Raw genomic sequence first — 26,276 nt, 5'->3', positions numbered from 1 at the left:
ATCCCCATTCTGTTACTGGGAGCAAGGTAACAAAGGTATGCTGGACTGGTGGAGTGGTAGCAGGCTCAATATACATCAGTTACAGTGTGTAATGACACAGGACAGTACTTTCCGAGGAACTCTGCACATTTATTACTGCACACAGTAAGACTCTTCTCTAAGTCGGGGAACTGTCTTAATGTTTGATGTTCCACATGACATGGCACAATAAACACCGCCCACAAGCAGGCAGCCAGGAGAGTAGCAGGTATGCTGCTTACATTATTGTCAGAAATCAAGGGGCGGAGTTGCATCTGCCAGAAGGCGTAGTGCAATTATGTCATCACGTAGTGCAATTATGTCATCACGTAGTGCAATTATGTCATTTTAAATAATATTAATATTATAATAATGTTACTTACCGCCAAAGTAGTAGAGACATTTACAGATGGGAATAGCACAATAAGTGAATAACACCCCATCTAAAAAAAAAAGGGGTCGATCACCATTACAGGGAAACCGTGTCATACATTATCAAAGCTGCAGGTTCTCAGAGGTGATAAAACTTCACCCATCACAGTGGGCATAATTCCAAAGAAGATTTTAGGGTCTAGGTGTCATAGGAATGGACCCCTGCCTTGGACCTGTATAGCACCTTACGGCTAATTACCCTTGTTGCACTACATACCAAGGTGAGCGCTGAACGCAGGATCCAGTGCCTGAAGCAAACATTACAGGCCAGCCCTGCTGTCACTGGGTCTAGATGTGGTTCCCAAGATATACAGTATCTCACAAAGGTGAGTACACCCCTCACATTTTTGTAAATATTTTATTATATCTGTTCATGTGACAACACTGAAGAAATTACACTTTGCTACAATGTAAAGTAGTGAGTGTACAGCTTGTATAACAGTGTAAATTTGCTGTCCCCTCAAAATAATTCAACACATAGCCATTAATTTCTAAACCGCTGGCAACAAAAGTGAGTACACCCCTAAGTCAAAATGTCGAAATTGGGCCAAAATGTCAATATTTTGTGTGGCCACCTTTATTTTCCAGCACTGCCTTAACCTTCTTGGGCATGGAGTTCACCAGAGCTTCACAGGTTGCCACTGGAGTCCTCTTCCAACTCCTCCATGACGACATCGTGGGGCTGGTGGATGTTAGAGACCTTGCTCTCTTCCACCTTCCGTTTGAGGATGCCCCACAGATGCTCAATAGGTTTGAGGTCTGGAGACATGCTTGGCCAGTCCATTACCTTTACCCTCAGCTTCTTTAGCAAGGGAGTGGTCGTCTTGGAGGTGTGTTTGGGGTTGTTATCATGTTGGAATACAATACAGGGTCTTGGCAATCTTCTTATAGCTAGGCCATCTTTATGTAAAGCATCAATTCTTTTTTCAGATCCTCAGAGAGTTCTTTACCAGAAGGCCAGACTGGGCTTCTTGGTCACCCTGTGTCCCTAATAGACACAGGATGACTTAGGCATAAGAGGGGCCTAGGGACTAAACAAGCAATTTTCCAACCTCTCTAAGGTAGGTTGTGTTCCATGGGCCCTCCCAATGTCTGCACCCACCCAGTACCCCAAACAAATTGTCTGGAAAACAGCGTTACTCACCCAGCCAAACTCTGTCTCTCTCGTAGCACATACCCGCCGCTGGGGATAAGCGTGGACTGGCCCTTCTCGCAGGAGTCCTTTTAGCTGCTGAAGAGAAGACAGGGTGGTGGGGCTCACTTCTTCAGGCTGTTGGGGATCTGGGCCGACTGTCCAGCATCCCTGGGGTATACAAGTGAAGACTATAGTCCCATCCACTACCACAGGAACTCCATCTTTTGTACATTGAGGACAGAGGCCAGCCACACTCTGCTCTGCTGCCAGCTCTTCTGCTGGTTTGGGGTTGGCGAATACTACCCCCAGGACCTGGTTGGGGGTCTGCTGTAGAGAGGAGGAATTGCCTATCTCCTCCTCCTGGTATTCCTGTGGGGTAGGTTGGGGATCTGGACCGGCCATCCAGCATCCCTGTATGTCTGGGGCAGAGACAACGGTCCCATCTGCACCATTGGGGTCAGGGCTGCTGTCTCCCTGTGGTTGGGGAGAAGGATTATATGTCTTCGCTCCCTGGAAGGTACACTGCCAATGGGGAGGAAGGACAACACCTTCGGCTTCCTGTGACTCTGTCTGCCGCTGGGGAGTAGAACCGACTGTCTCTATTCCCAGTAACTCCTGCTGTAGCTGGGGATCTGGGCTGCCTGCTCAGCCTCCCTGTAGGGCCGATAGAGAGACCTCGGTTCCATCTCCACCTGCCATCGGTGGGTCTTCCCAGTACCAGTCTATAAAATCTTTCAAACTGAAGGGTTGTAGGTCTGGATCTGCCACCCAGCACTCTGGCTCTGCTTGCAGGGTAGATTGGGTCAGAATGGAGCAGAGCAGGTGTTGGTAGTCCTGCTCCAGTTCCCACTCCATTCTGACCAGAGTAATCAGGTCTTACCCCAGGTCGTCCGCTCTGGGGAGATCCAGTAGGTCTTCCCTGGTGTCCTGGATTTCCCAGAGCCGACACTCTGCTGGACATCCAAAGTCATTGCTCTCCTCAAAGACCTCCCACAGTAAGCCCGGGCCATTATAGTCCTCACCTTCTGGCATATTTTCGTCAGCCATCCAGTGGTTGCACTGGGTGGCGTACCACTTTAGTGCCAGCTAAGCTTCATCCAGCCACAACTCCTTCCAAATCAGGTCCCACAGCTCTGTTACCCACTCATCCAGGGGTTGCTTCCTTGGAAAGGTAACCGTAGGGCAACGTATACCTGGAACCGCTGTTCTTCACTGGGAAGGCTCTCTCTCCGCCTCCACTGCACATCCTCTAAGGTCTCGTACCACAGTTCCTTTTGAGTGGCATCTCTCCAGTTCAGTATGCCTTCCTCTGATACAGGCCCACCCTGTTGGGCCAAGTGTTGCTGCAACCTCCAGAGAAACTCCTCCTCATATGGGGACACTGCACGGGTGTTAGCTCGTTCCATAACGTTACCGGTGTCTCTGAGAGCTGCTTCTCCTCGCACTAGGATGCCATCCCGCCGCTTGCCACCAATGTAACGGATCAACTGGCACCCCGACTGGGTACCTCCATTGATGGATGCTCCTAGTTCTTCCTGATCCTGAGGGCTCCAAGCACTCCACCAGACACCATAACCACCTCAGACCCCACAAACCGCCACAGCTTGGTTGGGGTCTCGCCGTCTCCTACCCACCCTGGACCTACGATAAGGCTCCAGGTTCCAGTGGGTGACCCTCTTTTTCTCCAGAGAGTGAAGCAGGAACAAGCTCTTCCAAGAGCTTAGTGATTATTCAAGGGAGTATGAAGGGCATAGCAATCCCTTGTAGCAGATTCCCCCAATAAGAGACAGGACTCTAGATTGAGGGTGAAGTAGAACTCTTTTTAGAACAGTCACACAGAATTTATATACAGCATGGACCTCCCCTCCTGATCATATTACCACACACAGGTCAGGGGTTGCCTGATTACATTAGCATATGCAGATGAAATTGTATATAGGAACAGAATTAACCTAAACTAACTATCTAGCCATCTGGACAGAACAATGTGAGGTCATTAACATTTAACACTGGAGCAGGCAGACTTAACACAATACACATTATCTCAATACACAAACAATAGGGCAAGCCTGTCTCTGACATTGAAGAACATGGAACAGAAGCCAATGTGATTAGCTCTTTCAATGAACATGTTAAGAATCAAACAGCTGACAAATATTACTGTCCCACTTGAAGCCATTCAAACCAATAAGTATCAGTTTTTCACTCCCAGTGACAGTTAATAGGTTAATACCGACACAGTTGGGCTTACATATTCTTTAATTCTGTGTGGAAAAAATGCTTTTAGACTAATATACCTTTAAATAATAAGTAATTGTTACCTTGTAGTCATCACTGGTTGCACCATCTGCTAAACCAAATGTATTGTAGTTTGCCCAGTTCCCATCTCCCTCTGGATTGTTTTCATTGTTGCCTTGTTGGCTGGACCAGCGATCACCAACTGTGCACTTTCCATTCATATTGTTCTCATGAATACTGGCTACTAAGGTCCAGCCCCCACCATCAGTAGTCATGTCACAGAAGGTCTGGTAGGAAATGCCGTGCTCAGTAGTCAAAGTATAAATCCCATCTGTCATCAAAGAAATAATCATGATTTAGTTCCAGGTCTGGACTAAACAGTTTAGGGCAGAGGTGGTCAACTTTCTTGATATAGGAGGGCCTCAAGGGCCGCACAATAAAAGCTAAAGGGCCCCTGGTTGGTACACGGGGTTTAAAGTATTTACAGATATTAGATAATGTTTGCTTATTTATTTTCATATAGAAAATGGCTGTGTACCTGCAGACCTTCCTTGATGTCTGATGGGCAATCCAGCTTAGGAGAAGAATCAATTGGCCAGTATGGATTTTCATAGTTTATAATTAATGTTTTTTGCCAATAACAGTTCAGCACCTGCAGTGCCCCCCTTCCCCATCTATAAAAACTCATAAGACCTTGGCAACTGCGTTATATGTTTGTAGACACTTTAAACATAGCTCTCAACTGTACTTAATTTAGGGGGAACCGTTTTCTCTTTTGAAACCAATTCCCTTTGCCCCCCCTTTCTTCTCAGTTGTCCCTCTTTTTGAACCGATGTATATACCTATATAAAAATAACTTTTTAACTATCAAAAGTGTTATTCTGCACTAAACGTTCCATCCCGCCTCTAAATCAGGGATCATCAAACTTTCTAAACAAAGGGCCAGTTTACTGTGCTTCAGACTTTTTGGGGGCGGTACTGTCCCCAGTTGGAGTAAACAATGCCCCATCTTTGGTATTAGATGGAGAAATACTTGGTGTCAGTTTGAGGAATAGTACACCATTGTTGGTGTCAGTGGAAGGAACAGTGCCCCATCGTTGGTGTGAGTGGAAGGAATAATGCCTCACTGCCAGATAAAAGCAAGCAAAGGGCCACATATGGCCCCCGTACCGCAGTTTTTTTTTTTTTGAAGATCCAATATAAAAGAAAAACAGTGGTGAAAAAGAATTTGTAGGTTTAACTAATCATTTCTTTTTCATGATTTGTATCAATATTCTTCATATTTTGTGTTATAACAGTGGTGATCAACTTTAAGGTTCCATTTACATTTGCCGCTTTGGGGTCTTGGGCAGAATCGCTGCAATTCTGCCCGATAACTCCAATCGTACTGCAAAAATGGCAAAATGCATGTTCGGGTGTCATTCATTTTAAATGAATGGAGCTGTTTTGCTGCAATTATTGCGCGGCAATCACAGCAAAAAGCAACATGAAAAGCCTGTCACCCAAAAAGGAGCGGGAGCTTTTTTTGGGCGACAAGCTTTGTGCGTTGTGGTTTTGCAGCAATTACAGCGTGATTTGTTGCGTAATAATCATGGCAAAACCACACTGTGTTTGGGTGCCATTGAAAATAATGCAATAATAACAAACATTATGTGCTTTGCTATTATTTCAGTGTGATTTGAGATTGCAGGCTATTCTGCCCGAGATCCCAAAACGCCATATGTCAAACAGTTATTGTCAGTCAGGTAAATCCCTCTTCATTCAGCCATATACTACATATGTGTATAGCCAGCAACAGAATCTGGTGTATCAGGTTTTTACATATATAATTTTTGATTTAAGGCCCGTACACACGTACCGATCGTCGGCATACAAACGTCGGCGGACGAAAGATCTGCCGATTGTACGCGTGTTAGTATGGTGCCTCCGACAGATGTCTGCGCACAATCCGCGGACAAAAGTCTTTCGTGCAAACATGAAAATTTTTGTCTGCGGACACCAGAACGGACGATTGTTCGCCTGTCAGTACAGAATTCGGCCGACAGACCGCAGATTTGCAAGACTGGGCATGCTCAGAAAATTAAAAACACAGGGAAAGTTAACCATTACATGACATCACTTCTGCAGTCAGCTGAAGTCTGCAGACAAAATTCTTGTGCTGTCCTTGTGCTGTCTTTGCACTTTTCAACAGACACCGACATCCCGGGGAGAAAAGACGAACATTTGTATGCCGACGATCGGTACGTGTGTACGGGGCTTTAGGCTGACATAATTAACAGCATGTGTAGCACTATCCCCTAAAGATCTGCTGTATTTCAGGCCTTTTTCCCCATAAAGCTCCCACAGCTAGGCAACAGGAATGTTCCACACCCTCTGAATGGATCAAGAAATCAGTCTGGGGGGGTATAGTTTTAAGGTTTATTGTAGAACAATGAACTTGGATGGGGATTAGGGATACATGAAATGCCCAGAACTGAAGAACTTCAAGCTTCAAACAAACAGCTGAGGACGTGCTAAAATCTCTAGCTGCTATGAACTAACTCCAATCTGAGGTACACACTAGTGAAAGTGATGTAGCTGGAATAACGAACAAGTTAATGAAAGTTCCAAAAGTTAATGTTGTGGGTGCAGCACCTGGCTGTATTGGACGGCACCTAGCTGCTATTGACTCAAGCTAGAGATATTGGGTTGCTTCTGGCTGTCTTGTGCTTAACTAAAGCTTCCCCCGTGGTCTCATAAATGTGGGTTATTGCACTTTATTGTCCTCTCTCTAACTCTTGGTGTGATGGCTGGCATGTACTCCTAAATATTAATAGGTTGTTCCTCCACCTTCTGGGCCTCACCTTCCCAGGGATTGGTGGGAACTCCATAAATATTCAGGCTGCAGCCTCTGTTCCTCCATTCACGAAGTTCCAGAACTACCCAGAGAGTTTTAGAAGACAGGGGGAGGTAACAGAGCCAAAGCCTTTGGAGCACTGCCCAGTCACAAAAACAAATTAACCCTTACACAGGAGCCAGACTAAATTTACCTACACTAGCAACTAGGAAGGTGCTACATATTTGGAGACCAATTGGTAACCAGGCAGACATAATTTGAAGGAAAATGGCTCTTCAGTCACCCAATACCACTTACTTGGCAAAAAAGGTCACAGGCACTTTTATCTCAGAGTTCAGTACTTGTCTTTGGATGGTTAGAAAGATGTACACTAGTCATTTTAGTTACATTCTTTGTGGATTTTATTGCACTAGTGCATGAAAAAATAGGAGGGAAATACATATAGAATCTATGTAGTTAAGGTCCTTGGTCTTCAGCATGTTTTTCTCACTTTCTGAGAAAAACAGAAAGTGCAGTATAGCCCTTTCTCATAGGGCTATACTGCACAGGGCAGGATAGAAATTGATATGTTCTAGGATAGGTTTTAGAACACCAATGTGCCTCTACACAACAAATGTTGGTGCAAGAGCCAGATTCACATATCTGTGGTGGAGGCACACTGAGGATTGGGTGTTCATAATGCAACTGTGTTTTCTCCCTACTTCTGCAGCTGTCACATATAGAATCTGTCAATAGAAAAGCGTGCCTGATGGAGAACTAGTGTACAGTGATGCTGCACACTGCAAATATGCTGCTCTGTTACACTGCATACAGGGACAGGCACTTTGCCCGTCTCTGTTCTCCAATTTACAGTTGGTCTTAATTACCTCCAATTTCATCATCGAAGTCCTCTGGGTAAAGTAGCAGTTGGAGTCATGACCCAAGTATCAATGTTTTCCGCCGGTGATGCTGGATAAAATTAATGTGACCCAAGTGGCTAAATAGCTTCTGGATTGCTTTTGCATGCAGTGGAAGGGGATCCTCTCTCACTGCCTTCCGCGGCACTCCCTCTCCACTAGGGAGCCCAGGACTGAAGCATAGAGATGATCGAAGACCGGAACTTCCTCAATCATCTATGGTCTAAGTGTAGCACTACCACCAAAAGAGTTGCTGATGTCCGGGTTCCCTACTGCTTCACAGCCAGTCACACAGAATTTCATTTATGCATCCACATACAGAAATCAGTCCTTTTGCTTGTTTTTTTTTTAAATTTTATTAGGGGATGATAACGTGGATGAGGTAAAGGATTACGGGATGGCCAACCTGAAAATGTTCAATAATCAAAACCAGGACAACTTCTTCCCTATTTACAGATTCCTCTTCTTCCTTCCACCTGCACAAACTTGGTTCCCATGTACAGCTTCCACTGGTTCACTCCTGGGGGAACTAACAGTCTCTAGTTAGTTCAGCAACAGCCCATTACAGTCTAGGAACTTGCAATCCCTTGGTAAAGTATGGAGTGAACAGCATCTGATACAACCTTCTGCGTCTCCTGTAGACACTGATCCCAGTTCTACTGCTTGCAGAATTTCTACCCCACCTGGCTGCTTTCTCTTCCCAGTCCTCCAGACTGACACACACATGGAGACTCCCCAGGGCATGGTTGGATAAAGGCTTGGCACACCGCTGTTTTCAAGAGAGCACTGCTACAGCTGACAGTCTCTCCCCTTGTCTGTCCCTGCACCGTGCTGATCTACTCATTTTCTCTCCTTGCTCTCTCTGCTGCCTCTCCGGTTAGAACCCCTCCAACTGCCTCCTGTGGTGGAATCCTTCCAGGCTTGTCCCCCCAAGCTCCAGCCAGAGGTAAAACCCCTCCCTGGAGTGCGTGCCTCAAGGACCACTGACAGACTCCCCTCAACACTGCTTCTCTGTCCTCCACCCGACTCTCCTGCTGGCATGGCTCATGTCTATTTAGGGGCTCCTTAGTTCCCTGCCAGGCCCCTAACCTGGGTATTGGCTAAGGGCCCCTAAATATTCAAGGCAACCCCTCCTCGCCTCCGCCCACTATCTTCCAGAACGTTCTCCAACATTCTAGAAACAGGGGGAGGCACCAGAGAGCTGCCAGGATGAGTCATCCAGCTTTGGCCTCTAAAAACCCTGACCCAGATTCAGTGACTCAGGTTTATCCCTGAGCCAGACTATAGTTTGCCTACTCTTATTCTATTAGCATACACTAGAGGGTGCTACATAAAAACCGGAAGCAATGAGTATTTTTTCACGTCCAGTTTCGATCAAATGTAAATAGGACTGTGAGAGCATCTGATCAAACCTATCTTGGTTTGATCAAAGGCTAATGTTTTTTTTACTTTAATGTATTGTATGCATTAGGGTAAAAATACCTTCTGTGTCACAGAGTCCTTCCCTCATCCTCCTTATACTAAACTGAGCATATGCTGGGTCCGGCACTGTGTATGAGAGCAGCGGCTCTTTCCTCTTCTCCCAGCTCTTACAGGCTTTGCTGCCATTTGTTCTTGCTGCTGTCAATCAAAGACAGTGACAAGGGAGCGGGGGGTCAAGGCTGAGTCCCGCTGTCTGTGTCAATGGACGCAGACAGCAAGGCTTTAGAGTGAGATTGCAGGAGGGCTCCCATAAAAAGCATTTTCGTAAGGGGTACCAGTGAGAAGAGGAGGAGCCAGTAGCACTGGCCCTGAGAAGAGGAGGATCAGGGCTGCTCTGTGCAAAACCTTTGCACAGAGCAAGTAAGTATAACATGTTTATTATTTAAAAAAAACAAATATTTTCTGCTTTACAATCACTTTAAAATATGATAATTTCTATAGCACACTCTGCTGGAGAATATTCACACAGCAATTAGTTACTATGATACACTCCATGCTTACAGAATACTAGCCAGCACACATCTAAGCTGACTAAAACTCTCTACAAGATCCAAAAGGAGGAGGTAGAATCCCTATGGGTAGAACTTCAAAGGGAAGGCACTTTGGGGAAAGTAATTTTGGGCGTATGCTATAGGCCCCCAAACCAGAGGGAGGAGGGGGTGGGGGACCTCCTTTCACAGCTTGGAATGGCAGCAAGGATGGGAAATGTAATTATAATGGGGGGAGTTCTATACAAGCCGTGGTAACCACAAGCAGACCTGAACAAAATAATGGGGTGGGCAACTACATGGCAGATGAGGTTTAATGTTGAAAAATGTAAGGTAATGCACTTGGGCGTCAGAAACACGAACACAAGCTACTCGCTAGTGGGGGAACCTCTGGGTGAAATTAAGATGGAAAAGGACCAGGGGTCCTAGTGGACAACAGGCTTGGCAGTGGCATGCAATGCCAGGCCGCTGCAAGCAAAGCCAACACAACACTGGCATGTATAAAAAAGGGGATTCACTCCAGAAATAAAGAGATTATTCTCCCACTTTACAAGACTCTGGTCCGGCCACATCTGGAGTATGCCATCCAGTTCTGGGCACCGGTCCTCAGAAAGGATGTGTTGGAACTGGAGAGAGTCCAGAGAAGGGCAACAAAAATTATTAGGGGAATGGAGGATCTCAGCTATGAGGAAAGACTGCAAGCATTGAACTTATTCTCTCTGGAGAAGAGACGCTTGAGAGGGGATATGATATCAATGTACAGGGGCGTGGCTTGGCACGCAGCATGGATGGCCGCCTGATCCCTGAGCTCCGGACCCGAAGCGGCATTGCACCCGTTCTACAACTGCATCTAAGCTGAACTTTTCTACATTATGGGCAGGATCGGTAAGGCGAACCCACCGGCCAAAACTGTGAAGTCCATCAAGGCTAATCAAGGCAAAATCATCGCCGACATTTTCAAGGCCCAGGCGGCGCTCTCCAGGAGGCACACTACTGGGCACAAAATGGTCGCGGAGACCGTCCTCAGAAGATGAAGAAGAGATCGACAATGACTCCGTTGCCGCATCTGAGGACAATGTAAGTGCTGCTTCCCCTAGAGACAGGCATCTGACTCTGAATGACATGATGGCTATTGCAGCCGACATTAAAGGTTCTCTGGGAGCTGCCATTACTGACCTAAAGGCTGACGTTGTTAGACTAACCGACCAGATGGCGGGGGTGGAGAAGGCTGGTAGATACAGAGATAAGGCGATTAAAAGACTTGAGGAAGTGACCTGTACTCATGCTGGACATCTAATCTCTATGAACCGTCACCTAGAGGATCTAGATAATCGTGGCAGAAGAAATAACATCAGGGTCCGTGGTCTGCCTGAATCTGTGGAGGGGGGAGACATTAGATCAGCACTTTCATCCATATTTAACAACTTGCTGGAAAGACCTCCTGAGTCTCCTATAGAAATGGACAGAGCTCACAGGGCACTTAGACAAAAGGCTCCTGACTTTATGCCCCCGAGGGATGTTATTTGTTGTCTCACTAGCCATACTCTCAAGGAGGAGATTCTAGCCAAATCAAGGCAGAATGATCAGATCCTTTTCAATGAGGTCCCAATTCTACTCTTTCAGGACCTGTCGCCAATCACCCTGAAAAACAGACGTGCGGTGAGACCTCTATTAGAAGCTTTGAAGGAAAGGAATATTCCTTATAAGTGGAAATACCCCTTCGCGCTACAAGCCACATTTAGAGGGAAAAATCACCTTTTGCGGACACCGGACGATCTACACTCCTTTTGCACAAATCTACATTTAGATCAAATCAGCCTGCCTGAATGGTATGCAGAGTTTTTGCTGCCTTCTTCCCCTGTTAACCATCACGCCTATGAAAGCTCACCATCAACGTCTGCTCATAAATCTCCTCACTCCAAAGGGGGCAACAAGACAAAGTTTAAGAACCAGCAGTTACCCTTTGCATCACCACCTAAAACTCAGAGACTGAGAGACCCGAAATAGAGTACGCAGGCCTTTCTGACATTGACTTCACCTCATTGTTAGGCGTTTGTCATTCTTTTTGTTTTTTTTTTTTTGTTTTGGATCCCTATGTCGGATATGTGCTTTTTTGACATTTGATTTTGGCTTACCTTGGTCGTTGAAGCTTTCCAGAAAGGTCTATACCTTCACCACAGAGATAGATGTCGTGCTTCGAGTTCTTGAATACATTTACATGGCTTCAGAAGATAGGATACGTTCCTTGTGGCACTACCTTTTTTTCGCCACTAGAGGTCACCTATGGTCTGGGAGGAAGCTATGATCTTTCAGTTGATGATCTCTTTACACTCATTACGTTTAAGTTCGGACGTTAAGTCTGATAGATTGAATAAGGATTGTTGCTTTGGGCGTTTGTCTTCACTAATTAAGCTGATTCAACATACTGTATGTATTACGCTGACTGTCTCACTTTCAGGCTCTGCCCGATATGCTCATTCATACCCTGCATGCCTAGAAGGTTGCCCTTATAGTCTTTATAGTCTCTCTTCCTCAGACGATAATCTGGACATTCGGAGATAGACTCCACATCGACAGATCCTCTAAGGTATTGTGACAACATGGCTAAGAACACACGCACAGGCTTGTAGCCTAGGGAGGTTGTCAGGACGTGAGAACGTCGGGAAGAAAGATTCTGATGGCTCTGAAGCTTTAATATCGTATTCTGACACCTAATTTGACTTTGACAATTTTTGGAGGTATTTTCTTAAGTTGCAGATGTTCGTTGCCTTTTTGACACCTCCTTGGCCTCACTAGATCATTTTTGGCGAAACATGCCATGGTTTACAAGGTTTGTCTTAAATCCTGCCAGCTATTGTGTTTGAATGTTGTAGAACTGTTTTATGCTTTTTCAACTCGTTTTTCACACATGCCGCTTCCTATGGGTTAGGGCGTTACCTTGACTCAAAGGAACTTTAGACTTTTTACCCACTGCGTTGTGCTCCTTCCAACGCCCCCACCAGGCTTTATACTGTTGAGTCGTAGCCTTGGATTACTCTCCAATTTTCTCATTGAACTCAGCGGTTCAGCCTATTTCTTGGTTGACAGAGGGATTAGTTCTCTAGTCGACTGGTCATAATTTGTCTTTCTGTATTTCTTTTTCTTTTCTTTTCTTTACCTAATCTCTTCTTTCCTTTTCCCTTCCAATTTCCCATCCCACTCCCACCAATTGTGTAACTCAAAGATGGCTTTTGCACATCTTGGCAAAAAGCCCCTGATCGTCTCCTTCAATGCCAACGGTCTCAACATCCCTGAGAAAAGAAGGAAACTATTGGGAGAACTGAGAAAGAGCAAAGCTCTTATTGCATTTATTCAAGAGACACATTTCAAAGCAGACCACATCCCCAATTTCACAGAGAGACACTTCACCAAAATTCACTCGGCCTCAAATCCATTGGCAAAAACCAAGGGAGTGGCCATACTGCTCAGTAAAAATTCATCATTTACTGTTGATAGGGAACTGGCGGACCCCGAGGGTAGATTTATCTTCCTGGCGGGATCCATGAATGGTCGCCCCCTGACATTGGCAAATGTTTACTTCCCGAACAGGGCCCAAGTTACCTTTTGTACAAAAATGATCAATGAACTTAAAAGTTTTGCGTCTGGCTGTATTATTCTCGGAGGGGACTTCAATGTTCCCCTGGAACCACTGAGGGATACATCCTCGGGCAAAACCAGCATTGCATATGGAAAACTCAAGAAAATCAAGGAACTGATGAGATCCTTGAATCTTGTGGATTCTTGGCGTGCTCTACACCCGTCCGATAAAGACTATACCCACTACTCTGCTCCGCATAACAAATATGCTAGAATAGACATGATTATGATCTCACAGAGGGATTTACCCGACCTTGTGGAGGCAAGGATAGGTCATATAGTCTTATCGGATCATGCACCCATTTCAATCACCCTTAACACCGATACAAAATGTAAGTCTGACTTTAGCTGGAGACTGAATCCTTTGCTTCTCCTCGATCCAGTAATCAAAAAAGAAATTGAGGGTTCCATCTCCAATTATTTCAGAGAGAACTCCTCACCTGAGATGTCATGTGTGACAATTTGGGAAGCACACAAAAGCGTCATTAGAGGAGAATTTATTAAATTTGGCGCAAGGAAAAAAAAAGAGAAAGAGAAGTTGCTGGACGATTTGGTCTCCAGAATTGCTAAATTGGAGGCACAACACAAGATTTCTACGGCTAGCTCCATTTTGGAGGAATTAACTGAATCTAGGAAGACACTAAGGGATATACTAAATAACAAAACTAAGAGATCGATTTACTTCAACAAAGCAATATACTATGAGCACGATGATAAGAGCAGCAAATTTCTCGCGAGGGCTCTTAAGGACCTCCAAGCGGCCTCTCATATCCCCTTTATGAGAAACAGACACAATAACAAGATTCATGACCCCAGATTTATCGCGGAATCATTCCGCTCGTACTATGAAAGTCTATATAATCTTCCCCAACAAACCCGCCCAGCTAATTTATCAGGTTCTAGAGGACAATTAATCTCTCAGTACATAAAAGACAGTGGACTCCCATGCCTCTCACGATTGGATATTGCCCTTTTAGAGAAAGACATTTCACTGGAGGAGGTCCAACAAGCGATCAATTCCTTAAAGTGTGGCAAGAGTCCTGGACCTGACGGTCTAACGTCGCAGTACTACAAATTATTGCATCCATTACTGGTTGGACCTCTAACCAAGGCACTGAATGACCTTTCCAAAGAGACCCGCCCCTCGCCTGAATTCCTGACTGCCCACATAAGGGTTATCCCAAAAAAGGACAAGGACCCGACTCTTTGTGCTAGCTACAGGCCGATTTCGCTTCTTAATTTAGATGTCAAACTCTTGGCGAAAATTCTAGCAAATAGACTCAGGCCTCTCTTGCATAATATCATAGGTCCAGAACAGGTAGGCTTTATGCCGGGGCGAGAGGCACGAGACAATATTATCAAATCTCTAAATTTACTCCATGCTGCAAAGACCAATAAGTTACAAGGATTGATGCTGTCCACCGACGCTGAGAAAGCTTTCGACAGAGTGGCGTGGGATTACCTCCTAGCCACCTGTCGTCATCTCGGATTGGGGGACAGCATGATGGGTTGGATCGGATCACTCTATACGAATCCAATCGCAAAAGTTAAGGTTAATAATGTTTTCTCTACGCCCTTACATTTAAAAAATGGGACGAGACAAGGCTGCCCTTTGTCACCAATCCTATTTATCCTGGCTTTGGAACCGCTGATCAGACACATTAATGCAGACTCAGCAATCCACGGTTTTCGGGTCAGAGATAGGGAATTTAAGGTTTCGGCTTATGCCGATGACCTTTTGTTCTATATTACCCAGCCCCATATTTCTATTCCCAATCTCAATCTTCAATTCCAAAAATTTAGATTCCTTTCAAACTTTAAAGTAAATCACTCGAAATCAGAAGCTCTGGACGTATCTCTACCTGATAATATTAAGTCACTAACCCGCGCCAATTGCCCTTACAAATGGGTGCCTAATTCTTTAAAATACCTGGGAATTCAATTAACCCCCAAAACTGATACGATCTTTGAGGCCAATTTTACCCCATTACTAGTAAACATAGGTAAAGACCTCAAGAGCTGGAATACCAAGAATTTTTCTTGGTTCGGGAGAGCGGCTATCCTGAAGATGGTAATTCTTCCCTGCCTACTTTATCTTTTCCACGCTCTGCCGGTCAAAATCCCAAATAGCTTTTTCCGTAAATTAAACACTATCCAGAGACAATTTTTATGGGCGCTGAAAAGACCGAGAATTAACCTCCAGATTTTACAGCGTTCCAAACGGAGGTATAGGATTACCGAATTTCGCTAAATACCATCAAGCCACTCATATTACAAGAGTTGTAGATTGGCATTGTCACTTATCTCAGAAGGATTGGGTGGTCTTGGAAAGAGATTGTTCTAGCTTCCCTACACATAATTTACTTTGGACGAGTCCTGGGAATTACCCGCCAGAAATTAAACAGCATCCCTTGATATCCATCCACATCATCAATCGTGTGACAACCAAACATCATTTGGTTACTAAATTTGGGAAGATGACTCCCGTCTCAAACAACCCCGATTTCACGCCGGGATTGGATTTCAGGACTAGGTACGGAGACAGGGGCCATCTCCAGGCGCAGTTACGAGTTAACGACTGCGTGAATGGCGATATGTTACTCTCTCTTGACGAATTTAATAACTTGCAACCCAAGGGATTTTATCTTTCCTTTTGGAATTATCTGCAACTGCATAATTTTTTTCGAAACTTAAAATCCAAACTGCAATTGGGCACTCCTCTAACTGATCTTGAAGAGATCTGCCTTGGACAAATACCTTGCACTAAAACTACATCACATGCCTATCAATGGCTGTCTCAACCTTTAGGGGCTTTACCTGACAAAAACAAATTAATGTGGGAAAAAGAATTGAATCGCACCATTACTGATAAGCAATGGGAAAAGTCATGTGTCTTTACACATAAGTGCTCCTTAAGCACAAGAGTGCAAGAAACTTCTTTTAAAATCCTGACTCAATGGTACATTACCCCTGTGCAACTTAAGGTATGGTCCACGCAGGTCTCAGACAGATGCTGGAGATGCTTGAAGGAAAGGGGAACATTCTTGCACTTGTGGTGGTCCTGCCCTATCATCCAAAAATTCTGGAGTGAGATCATTCACCTCATATAATATATCACCAACACCACTTTATCTCTAGATGCCTCGTGCTGTCTTTTACACTTGCATAATGTATCCTATAGGAAATACAAACAATCTCTAGCCAGACACTAAAGCCCCGTACACACGTACCGATGGTCGGCTTACAAATGTTCCTCTTTTCTCCCCGGGATGTCGGTGTCTGCTGAAAAGTGCAAAGACAGCACAAGGACAGCACAAGAATTTTGTCCGCCGACTGCAGAAGTGATGTCATGTAATGGTTAACTTTCCCTGTGTTTTCTATTTTCTGAGCATGCCCAGTCTTGCAAATCTGCGGTCTGTCGGCCGAATTGTGTACTGACAGGCGAACAATCGTCCGTTCTGGTGTCGGCATACAAATATTTTCATGTTTGCACGAAAGACTTTTGTCCGCGGATTGTGCGCAGACATCTGTCGGAGGCACCATACTAACACGCGTACAATCGGCAGATCCTTCGTCCACCGACGTTTGTATGCCGACGATCGGTACGTGTGTACGGGCCTTTACTCAACGCAGCAAAGGCAGTCATTCCTCTACACTGGAATGCCCAGTCTAGGCCTTCCACAAAGGAATGGTTCGATAAAGTGAAAATTTTCTATGAGATGGAGGAGATTCTTGCTATTAAGAAAGAAAACGACTCAGATTTTCATAGAACATGGCGGCCCTGGTGTGAATTCACACTTTCTGACATTTTCACAAGATTTTCTGTCCATTAGATTTGAACTTTACTTTTACCTGACGGTTCAAAGTAATCTGAAATCCACGTTATCTGATAACATGGTTACTAGCTTATTTTCTGTACTTACCAGGATGTTACACACTTCTCCCATTCATTACCCTGATCCCCATCCCATACCTCTCTCCTCTGTTCTCTCTTCCTTTCATTTTCTCCGCTCTTCCTTTTCTTCGGCACTCTAGCCATTGCTGTGGGCTCTGCCCTCGGCATTTAAATGCTTTATGTATTATTGCTTTTTGGGACTAGGTCACAACATTTGACCTTATTGCTATTTTACTATCATTCATTGCACTTTTGTGACCTTGTTCCCTTTGTACATGTATATGATATTCTCATGTTTCATTTGGCTTCAATTTGTATTATTATGTTTGAAGCTTATGTTTGTATTTTTATTTCTTGCAATAAAGCTTTTATTGGAAAAAAAAAAATCAATGTACAAATACTGTACTGGTGACAATAGCATAAGGAATAAACTTTTCAGAGAAAGGGAATACAATAAGACACAGGGCCACTCAGTAAAACTAGAGGAAAAATGGTTTAACCTTAAACTATGTAAGGGGTTCTTTACTGTCAGAGCAGTAAGGATGTGGAATTCCCTTCCACAAGCAGTGGTATCAGCAGGGAGCATTGATAGTTTAAAAAAACTATTAGATGGGCACCTTAAAGACCACAACATAAAGAGGTATACAATGTACGGTTAACAGCAAACTCGTACGCACACATCATAGGTTTAACTGGATGGACTGATGTCTTTTTTCAACCTCACTAACTATGTAACTATGTAACATGTGACTTACTGCTGGTGGGTACTGCTGTGGGTACTGGTGGCTGGTACTGGTGGCTGGTACTGCTGGCTGGTATTCCTGGTGGTTACTGCTGGCTGGTACTGCTGTGGGTACTGCTGGCTGGTACTGCTGGCAGGTACTGTTGTGGGTACTGCTGGCTGGTACTGCTGGCAGGTACTGCTGTGGGTACTGCTGGCGGGTACTGCTGTGGGTACTGCTGGCTAGTACTGTTGGCTGGTACTGCTGTAGGTACTGCTGGCAGATAGTGTGAGGAGCGGCGCTGGAGGAAACATGCAGAGCCAATGCCGAGCCGATGCTTCATGTATCTCTTGGTCTCCTCTCACAGGTGGACGGCATTTGATATCACTCCGCCTGTGACAGGACAAAGCCGGAACTATACAGGAAGCATCAGCTCCGTTCTGTCACAGCTGACACAGACAGCTGGAACATCACGCGGCACTTGTCAGGGAGCCACAGCCCACATGCGGGAGACTCCCGCACCTCGCAGGAGAGTCTTGTCCCTGTGTACCCCAGACGCCAGGCCGCTAATTCTAGTCACCAATGCGACCTGGCGCCTGGGGTTTGTCGAACCTTGGTTATGAGTATTTGGAACTTATTTGAAATCCTTTCTTGCTTAAATATACCAAATTACTTTGTAAACTGGGAAAAGAGTTCAACTCCTGTCTACTTGTAACGTTTATAGATGTAAACATACCTGGGAACTTTTCAAAATGGGGGAGTCATAGGGGGCAGGCTAAAGTGACACACATAAATGATGGGTGTGGAAAAATGGTGCAAACAGTGCAATCAGCTTAAAACTTGAGACTGCATACAAAGTGCATGATTCTGAATGTAACGTACATAGTGCAGAGGGTCTGGGGTGGGTAATGTACATAGTACAGATATCTGAGGTAGGTAATGTACATAGTGCATGGGTCAGTCCTGGTTAACTTACATAGTGCAGGGCTCTAGGGTGGATATAATGTACATAGTGTAGAGATTTGAGGTGGGTAATGTACTTAGTGCAGGGGTCGGGTTGGATAAAGTAATAAAGTACATAGCACAATGGTCTGAGGTGGTTAATGTACAAGGTGCAGGGGTCTGGTGGTTAATGTACAGAGTGTGGGGGTCAGGTGTATGTATCATACATAGTGCAGGAGTCAGAATTATATATAGCCCAGCGCACAGCATCCCCTTTGATTCTTTTCACCCCCAAACTCTTACACAGAGCACAGCAGTAGCACCTACAGTATGTACATATATATACACACTGCAGACACATGCATACCTCATGCATACACAAGTAACATACATGCAACACACATAAACACGAAATACACACTGTAATGTGCAAAATTATAAAAATCAGCGCAACTGATATAAATGTATACAATACAGCTGCTATACCAAAACTTTTCCACTCTAAAGTAGATAAAATGCAAATAATAGGGGTACATCGCTAAAGATGAATGGTGCAAAGAAAGTGCTAATATAAATCAAAGTGACATTGTGCTAGTAAAGTGCCAACAATATTGCATAATAATATTGAAAATACATCAAGTGAGAATCAATATATAAATAATTCAATCTAAAATATATAATATATCCAACAATTTTCACTCGTGCAACTCAGCAAAATAAGGTGCAAAACAAGGCTGCCTTCATTCCCATTGAGCACTGCCCTGAGAAGCTGTGTGAAGTGAGTGAGCACACAAAGCCTTGGTGTGTCAGAGGGTGTGGCATTGCCGGAAAGGAAAGTTGTCATTGAATTTTTTTGGGAACCATACATCAGTGGCTTCTTAGAAGGTCATCACTTCGGTATCCCAGCTATCCATACCAGGAATATTGCCAGTGGTTTAACCCCTTGGTCAACACTTTGGTATCCCAGTTATCCCTACAAAGAATATTGCCAGTGGATTAACCCCTTGGTAGGAAAGAATACCTTCTTAGACCTAGGGTTAAGGTGAGAGGCCATCCTTCTGTGTTGGTGGTGATTACACGAGCACCCAGCTTGGGGACATCTGTCAAGCACTTTATTTGCTGATTTTCCACAGTGGATTATTTGGATGGACTTTTTTTTACAGCACCTATTACACAGTTACACAGAAGTTGCACAGAGTTACACAGAGTTACACAGAGTGAAAATTGTTGGATATATTATATATTTTAGATTGAATTATTTATATATTGATTCTCACTTGATTCTTATAGGTGGTATTTTCAATATTATTATGCAATATTGTTGGCACTTTACTAGCACAATGTCACTTTGATTTATATTAGCACTTTCTTTGCACCATTCATCTTTAGCGATGTACCCCTATTATTTGCACGACATACACACCACATATAAAATACATACACATACTGTATATGTAGCACCCTCCTAGGTAGGTGCTAGAAGAGAGCGTATAGTTTTGGGTCTTTCTGCTTACCAGAGAGATTGCCAGGTACATTTATTTCACTCTCTGCCTACCAGAGGGCAGGATCTATTAGTGAAGTCTGCTCATGGTGCTCAGGTGCAGTTCAGTTTGTCCGTAGTGTTTCACACTGGTCCAATAGGGAGGCATATTGCACAGTGGGAGGAAACCCGACAAATGAGTGCACAGGCATATACTACAGTCCTGGTGATTGGCAGAGGAAAGTGCCTCGCAGCATGCTGGGATACTGTATAAATGCTAAGGGCACATGTGTTTGGGGTCTTTCAGCTGAAGAGCGCTGTCCCGAAGGGGAGAGCCAGAGGAAAGCTGAACCCAGAGGTCCTGCAGAACTGACTGGAAGGGAGACACTTGAAAGGATCTGATTCTGCCTACAGTGAGTACAGATCTGTGTCGTGGGGCCTGTCCTGCGATGGCCACCCCTTCTGCTAGAAGAGTCAGTGGACGGGTGTCAGTCAATGGGATGCTCGAGAGTGCCTGCTCTGTGTGTCTTTGATCTTCGCGCTGCTGACTGGAGAAGGTAGGGCAGGCGGGGGAACATAGAGAGCCGGGAGAGCAAACATGGGGGTCAGCTGCACCCGCTACCCCAGGAAAACGATTTGGGGGCAGCATGGGATCAAGGGGCAGCTGCTTTGGAACCCACAACAATGACTGGGCCAGGGGCAGCTTCCCCTTTTGCCCCACATTAACTTCTTCATATCCGCGCTATAGCCGTAGTACGGCTACAGCGCGGACTCACATTTCCGGCCTCCCAGAGACAGGCTCCCGGTGCGCTCCCGCGAGCGCGCATCGGGGAAAATCTGTGTCGGCCGTGTCCCTTGGACACAGCCAATCACAGATCATGGTAAATGGCCAATCACAGCTGCCATTTACCACGTGATCGGCCCATGCAATGAGAGATGATCTCATATGTAAACATGAAATCATCTCTCATCGCCAGCGCTCCTTCCTCACACAGAGACTGCAGTGTGAGGAAGGAGAGAGCCGATCAGCCGTTCTGGGACAAAGAAAAATGTAATCAGGGCACTGATCACCAGTGCCCTGATTACAACAAAGGTAAATAAAATAAAATGTGCCCACCATCAGTGCCCACAGTGCCCTCCATCAATGCCCCCATCAGTGCCCACAATCAGTGCCCATAGTGCTGCCAGTCAGTGCCCATCAGTGCCTGCTCATCTAGGCACTGATGAGCACTGACTGGAAGCACTGTGGGCACTGATGGTGCTGCTTATCAGTGCCGCCCATCAGTGCTCATCAGTGCCACCCATCAGTGTCCATCAGTGCCACCCGTCAGTGTCCAGCAGTGCCGCCTCTCAGTGCCCATCAGTGCCGCCCGTCAGTGCCGCCTCTCAGTGCCCAGCAGTGCCACCTATCAGTGCCCATCAGTGCCGCCTATCAGTGCTCATCAGTGCGGCATATTAGTACCTCCTCATCAGTGCCAGCTCATCAGTGCCCATAAGTGCCACCTCATCAGTGCCAATAAGTGTCACCTCATCAGTGCAGCCTATCAGTGCCCATCAGTGCCGCCTCATCAGCGCACATCAGTGAAGGAGAAAAAAAAATTTATTTTCAAAATTTACTCACAGAAAATAAGAAAAACTTTTTTTTTTCAAAATTTTCTGTATTTTTCTTTTTTTTTTTGTAAGAAATAAAAAACCCAGAGGTGATTAAATACCACCAAAAGAAAGCTCTATTTGTGTGAAAAAAATGATAAAAATGTCATATGGGTATAGTGTAGCATGACCGCGCAATTATCATTCAAAGTGTGAGAGCGCTGAAAGCTGAAAATTGGCCTGGATGGGAAGGGGGTGAAAGTGCCCGGTAGGCAAGTAGTTAAAGACAGCCTTGGTAAAAAATCACTAATAATTATGAAAACTTGTGTTTTTTGGTACTTACCTCTGGCATTACTGTCGAACTGATGGATTTCCTTGCAGCTTCTGTACCTGTTGGTATTACAGTTATACCATGCATTCCTATGGTCATTGTTTTGGTCCCCGTTCCAACATGCCAAAAGGTTAAGAATACTTTGCTTCTTCTGAAGAAGGGAGACATTATCTGATGAAACATAATTTTATTAATTCACTTTTTTACTATAGTATATTAGCTATCCTGTCAAATTATAATATAACTTACTATAAAATATACAGTAAGCATTGCAAATACACGTGGCATTAATGATAGCACAGGTTAATAAGAAGGTACATGCAACTTGATATAGCAGCAGCAAAAAAACAATCATTAATTATCTTACTTTAAACTGATGAAAGCTGAAATTGGTTGGGTGTGTTTTTGTGTACATTGTTCTCAAAGCAGTAGTAAGATTCGCTTTGTAATTTTTACCTTCAGGTAAGCCTATAATAAGGCTTACCTGTAGGTAAAATAAATATCTCCTAAACGTCCACCATTTATGAGATATTCACCTTAGATGCAGCCGGTGACATCACTGGCGCATGCACTCTGATGGTCCAGCATACCCTGCTGGACCCTTAGAGCATTGTGCCATAACTGAGGGCTCCCGCACGCATGTGCAGGAGTGACGTCATCGCGGCTCCAGCCACTCACACAGTCCAAGTTTGCAAACCCGCAAGGAAGACCGGGGTAAGATAGAAGCCCTCTCAGCGCTGACAGCACGCCACTGGATGGCTTCGTTTTAAGGTAAGTAAATAACAAGCATGACATACTTATCTGCTCTGTGGAATGCTTTTGCATAGAGCAGCTCTGATCCTTCTCTCCTTGGGTCCCTTGCCAGCGTTCCTGGCTCCTTCCCCCTTCTGAGTACCCCCATAGCAAGCAACTCAGGACTCCCAATTTCCAGTCACCTGAAGGCTGTGATAGCCTCTGACTGGCTATCACAGTGATCAGTCATTGTGCAGCCTGCCCAAGTGTTTTATTTCTCCTCAGAATGGGGAGAAATATACATTGTAATTATCTCTCCTTGCCAGAGGAGAAAGATGTAAAACAAACCAAAGTGTGTTAAAACAAAATAAAAAAAACAAAGATGAAAAAGCTAGATCAAGGTTAGATTTAGGTCAGTGTCAGGGTTAGTATTAAGGTAAAGGTCAAAGGTCAAGGCCAGGGTCCAAGGTCAGGGTCGGTTTGTTTTAGGTAGGATTTAAAAAAACAGCATTTTTTAAAATTAGTGTCAGTTTCAATATGTTTTAGGTAGGATAAAAAAAGAAAAATGCTCCCTATTATTTCTGGACCCTACTATGGGTACATATAACAAATGCCATTCACATATGTGGTATTGCTGCAATTTTCAGGAGTAGGAGAATTTATTTTGGGTTGTTTGTTGGTGGTAAGTTATGGTAATAGCAAGAAATTTACAGCTAAATATAAAATTTTTATTTTTTTATTTTTTTACTATTTTGGGCCAGTTGTCTTTTGATAATAATAAAAAAAAAACCAGGAGATATCTGTTACCATTTACTACCAAACGAAAGCCCGGTTTGTCCTGAAAAAAACAATGTATTAATTACCTTGATACACAAGGAAGTTGCAATCACATGTTCAGTTTTACTAACACAAGTTGCAAACTGGATCTGGGCGTTAAGGTTTGTTTTGCCCTGGGTCAAGGGGTTGAGGGGTTAAAAAGACAACCCCGCCCCCCCCAGACTGTTTAATGGAGCCAGAGTGAATGAACTGATGCTGGGATGACTGGTTTGCTCTGTACTGTTTGGGAAACAACCAGTTAATATCAGTGACTCCTGCGTGTGTAGCACTACACAAAATTCGTTTTTGGATCTTCTTATCAAGCATGTTGACTCACCACAACAAGTAGACTGTCTCACAGTAAACACCAGTGCCAACAGAACCAGATTTTTCCGTAGCATCTTTCAGTTGGCAAGGCTGCAAATATAAGCAAATTATAAATATCAATGTTCAAATTCACATACAAAATAAAAACAGCTTTTTACAGTTGTAAAGACAAGACGTTTTTTGACCTTAAACCATTTCCTGCATTAAGTTAAAAATTTCTCACTAGTTATATCGCCCCCTTACCAGGATTGCCAACCATAAATTTATGGACAGTTTGTAAAAATCCATGATTTTTTCAGCTGTCCGTAAATGTCCATTAGGGACATAAAATGTCCATAAATCATGGCCTCCTTTAGGCAGAGTACTGGGCTGCCATCTCTGGCAATACAGAGTAAGAGCAAATCGGGCTTATTTTTTTATTGTTATTATTCTATATAAGCAGGGCTAATGCCAGCCATGGAGAGCAATTAGTATATATTATTTTTCTATTATTATAGCTTATTTTTCTATATGAGCAGTGCAAGCAGCAGCCGCAGAGTAAGCAGACGGGCACATTTGCTGATGCTGCTCCTCTAGATCTGGCTGCAGCCTGAGACACTCAGTGGTGGAGTGAAATCCGCTGTCATACGCCACCCCACCTCTTCCTAGGAATACAGCGCTAATGGTGGCAGCAGCTTAAATCATGTGCCTGCAGCCGCCTCACAGCCTGCACTCTACACTCTCCTCTGAGTCCTTGGGTAAGCTGTAGCAGCTCCTCTGCAGCAGCACTTTCTATCACTTAGGCCTAGTACACACGGGCAAATGTCAGCCTGCATCAGCCGGTTCAGTACAAACCAGCAGACATTGGGCCTGTGTATATGGCAGCCGGTCTGTCAGAAGCTGGCTGTTCGGCCAGTCTCTGTCGAAGGCTCATGACCAAAAAAGGGCAGTGTTCTGGTGGAGGGACATCCCCCTGTCAGAACACAATAGCACAGCAGGGCAGATCGCTGTACTAACTAATGAAGCTTAATGTTGATAAATGTAAAGTTATTACATCTGTACATACTGCACCCCTAAACTATGTGCACTGTACATATGTAAAATCTGCAAAATGTAGCCAAACGTACAAATATGTTACTCATTTGCAGTAATAATATTCCTCTAATAATACTGTAGTAATTATAAATGCTCTTTTGTGCCCAGTAGGATCCTGGTAGTGTGCTTAGGCCACCAGGTGGTGCAGTTTGCTGAGATTAGGATGTGATAGTATTTGATATAGTGATTTATGTGCTTAGAATACATTTGCACACCTGCATCAGTTTTTCATTCAGATATAATATTTAGGGATAAGGAATGTTATGTTCTAGTATCGTGAACTTTTGAAGGGTTATCCCTGCGGAGGGTAGTGCTTCAATCTTTATCCCATAAGTAGATTGTACATATTAGTTTGTTAGGATGTACCAATTCTGCTTTCTTCTAGGTGAAGACTGTTTAACTTCAGCTTCAGTGTTAACCTATTTCTGTAAATATGTTGGTGTGTTTAGATAGCTATAGGATAAGTATGAATAAGAAATGTATATGTTTGCTGTGTTACCCCACCTCTCCATTTCTTTTTGGCGGGGGGTGCACTTGTTTCTAGTACTCTAAAATATTGGTAGGGCCCTACCAGCTAGGCTCGATATATTGTGCATATATTTTGTACAAACGTATTTTTCTACTGCTAATTTAGTTATATATATTCTTTATTGCCAATATATGGAATGCCACATGTCGTTTGTTAATTGTTAACTCTCCTTTTCCCCTCCAACTTTGTTAGATATTCCACACTATTTTTGTATATAGTTTTTGTTAGAAGCTTTAAGCTCAGGCCTTTGAGGACATGGCCTATTTTTGACAGGGGGTGAATGTATCACCCTCCTAGATAGGTGCTAGGATTGGTTCAATTTAGTGCTGGCTCACTGTGTTCAGAGGCGCTGTGTGTATTTTTGCTAGGTAAATTTAGCTAGCCTAACTGCTTCTACTCTAACTGCTTCAACTCCAAGCCAACTCCATACATTGCTATATGCAAGGACTTCTGCTTCAGCTCTACATTTAACTGTTTCCACTGCAAGCCAAGTCCACAATTTGCTATATTCAGGGACTTCTGCTTCAGCTGTATAGAAAGGCGTTCACTGTCCTCAACCTGTACAAAGCTTCTGTTTTTGGAGTATCCCACTCAATCCCACCCCCCCCCCAACCCCGTCCAAGTTCTAAAAAAAAAATAAAAAAAACACTCCTAGACTGGTTATCGAGGAAAAGTGT

General features: G+C 44.2%; 2 protein-coding genes across 2 annotated transcripts in view; both read right to left on the bottom strand.

Moving 5' to 3' along the window:
• LOC309558867 (intelectin-1-like) overlaps positions 1–22,263 on the bottom strand; it is a 62,612-nt gene extending 40,349 nt beyond the window's left edge. Inside the window, exons 1-2 of the mRNA XM_082261954.1 lie at positions 22,134–22,263; positions 3,907–4,154 (exon numbers count right to left, since the gene is read on the bottom strand). Coding sequence (XP_082118080.1) covers positions 3,907–4,098 — 192 coding nt within the window. The 5' untranslated portion in view covers positions 4,099–4,154; positions 22,134–22,263. The remainder of the gene's footprint in view (positions 1–3,906; positions 4,155–22,133) is intronic.
• Positions 1–24,089, bottom strand: part of LOC309559096 (intelectin-1-like) — a 113,381-nt gene extending 89,292 nt beyond the window's left edge. The window contains exon 1 of the mRNA XM_082262234.1: positions 24,007–24,089. Within this exon, the coding sequence (XP_082118360.1) occupies positions 24,007–24,070 (64 nt within the window). The 5' untranslated portion in view covers positions 24,071–24,089. The remainder of the gene's footprint in view (positions 1–24,006) is intronic.
• Between the last annotated feature and the right edge of the window lie 2,187 nt (positions 24,090–26,276).

The sequence above is a fragment of the Pelophylax lessonae genome (genome assembly GCF_965119305.1).
Source record: "Pelophylax lessonae genome assembly, chromosome: 6".
NCBI classification, from domain to species: Eukaryota; Metazoa; Chordata; class Amphibia; order Anura; family Ranidae; genus Pelophylax; species Pelophylax lessonae.
Note: the sequence above shows the minus strand (reverse complement) of the source record. Positions and strands in the feature narration are given on the sequence as shown.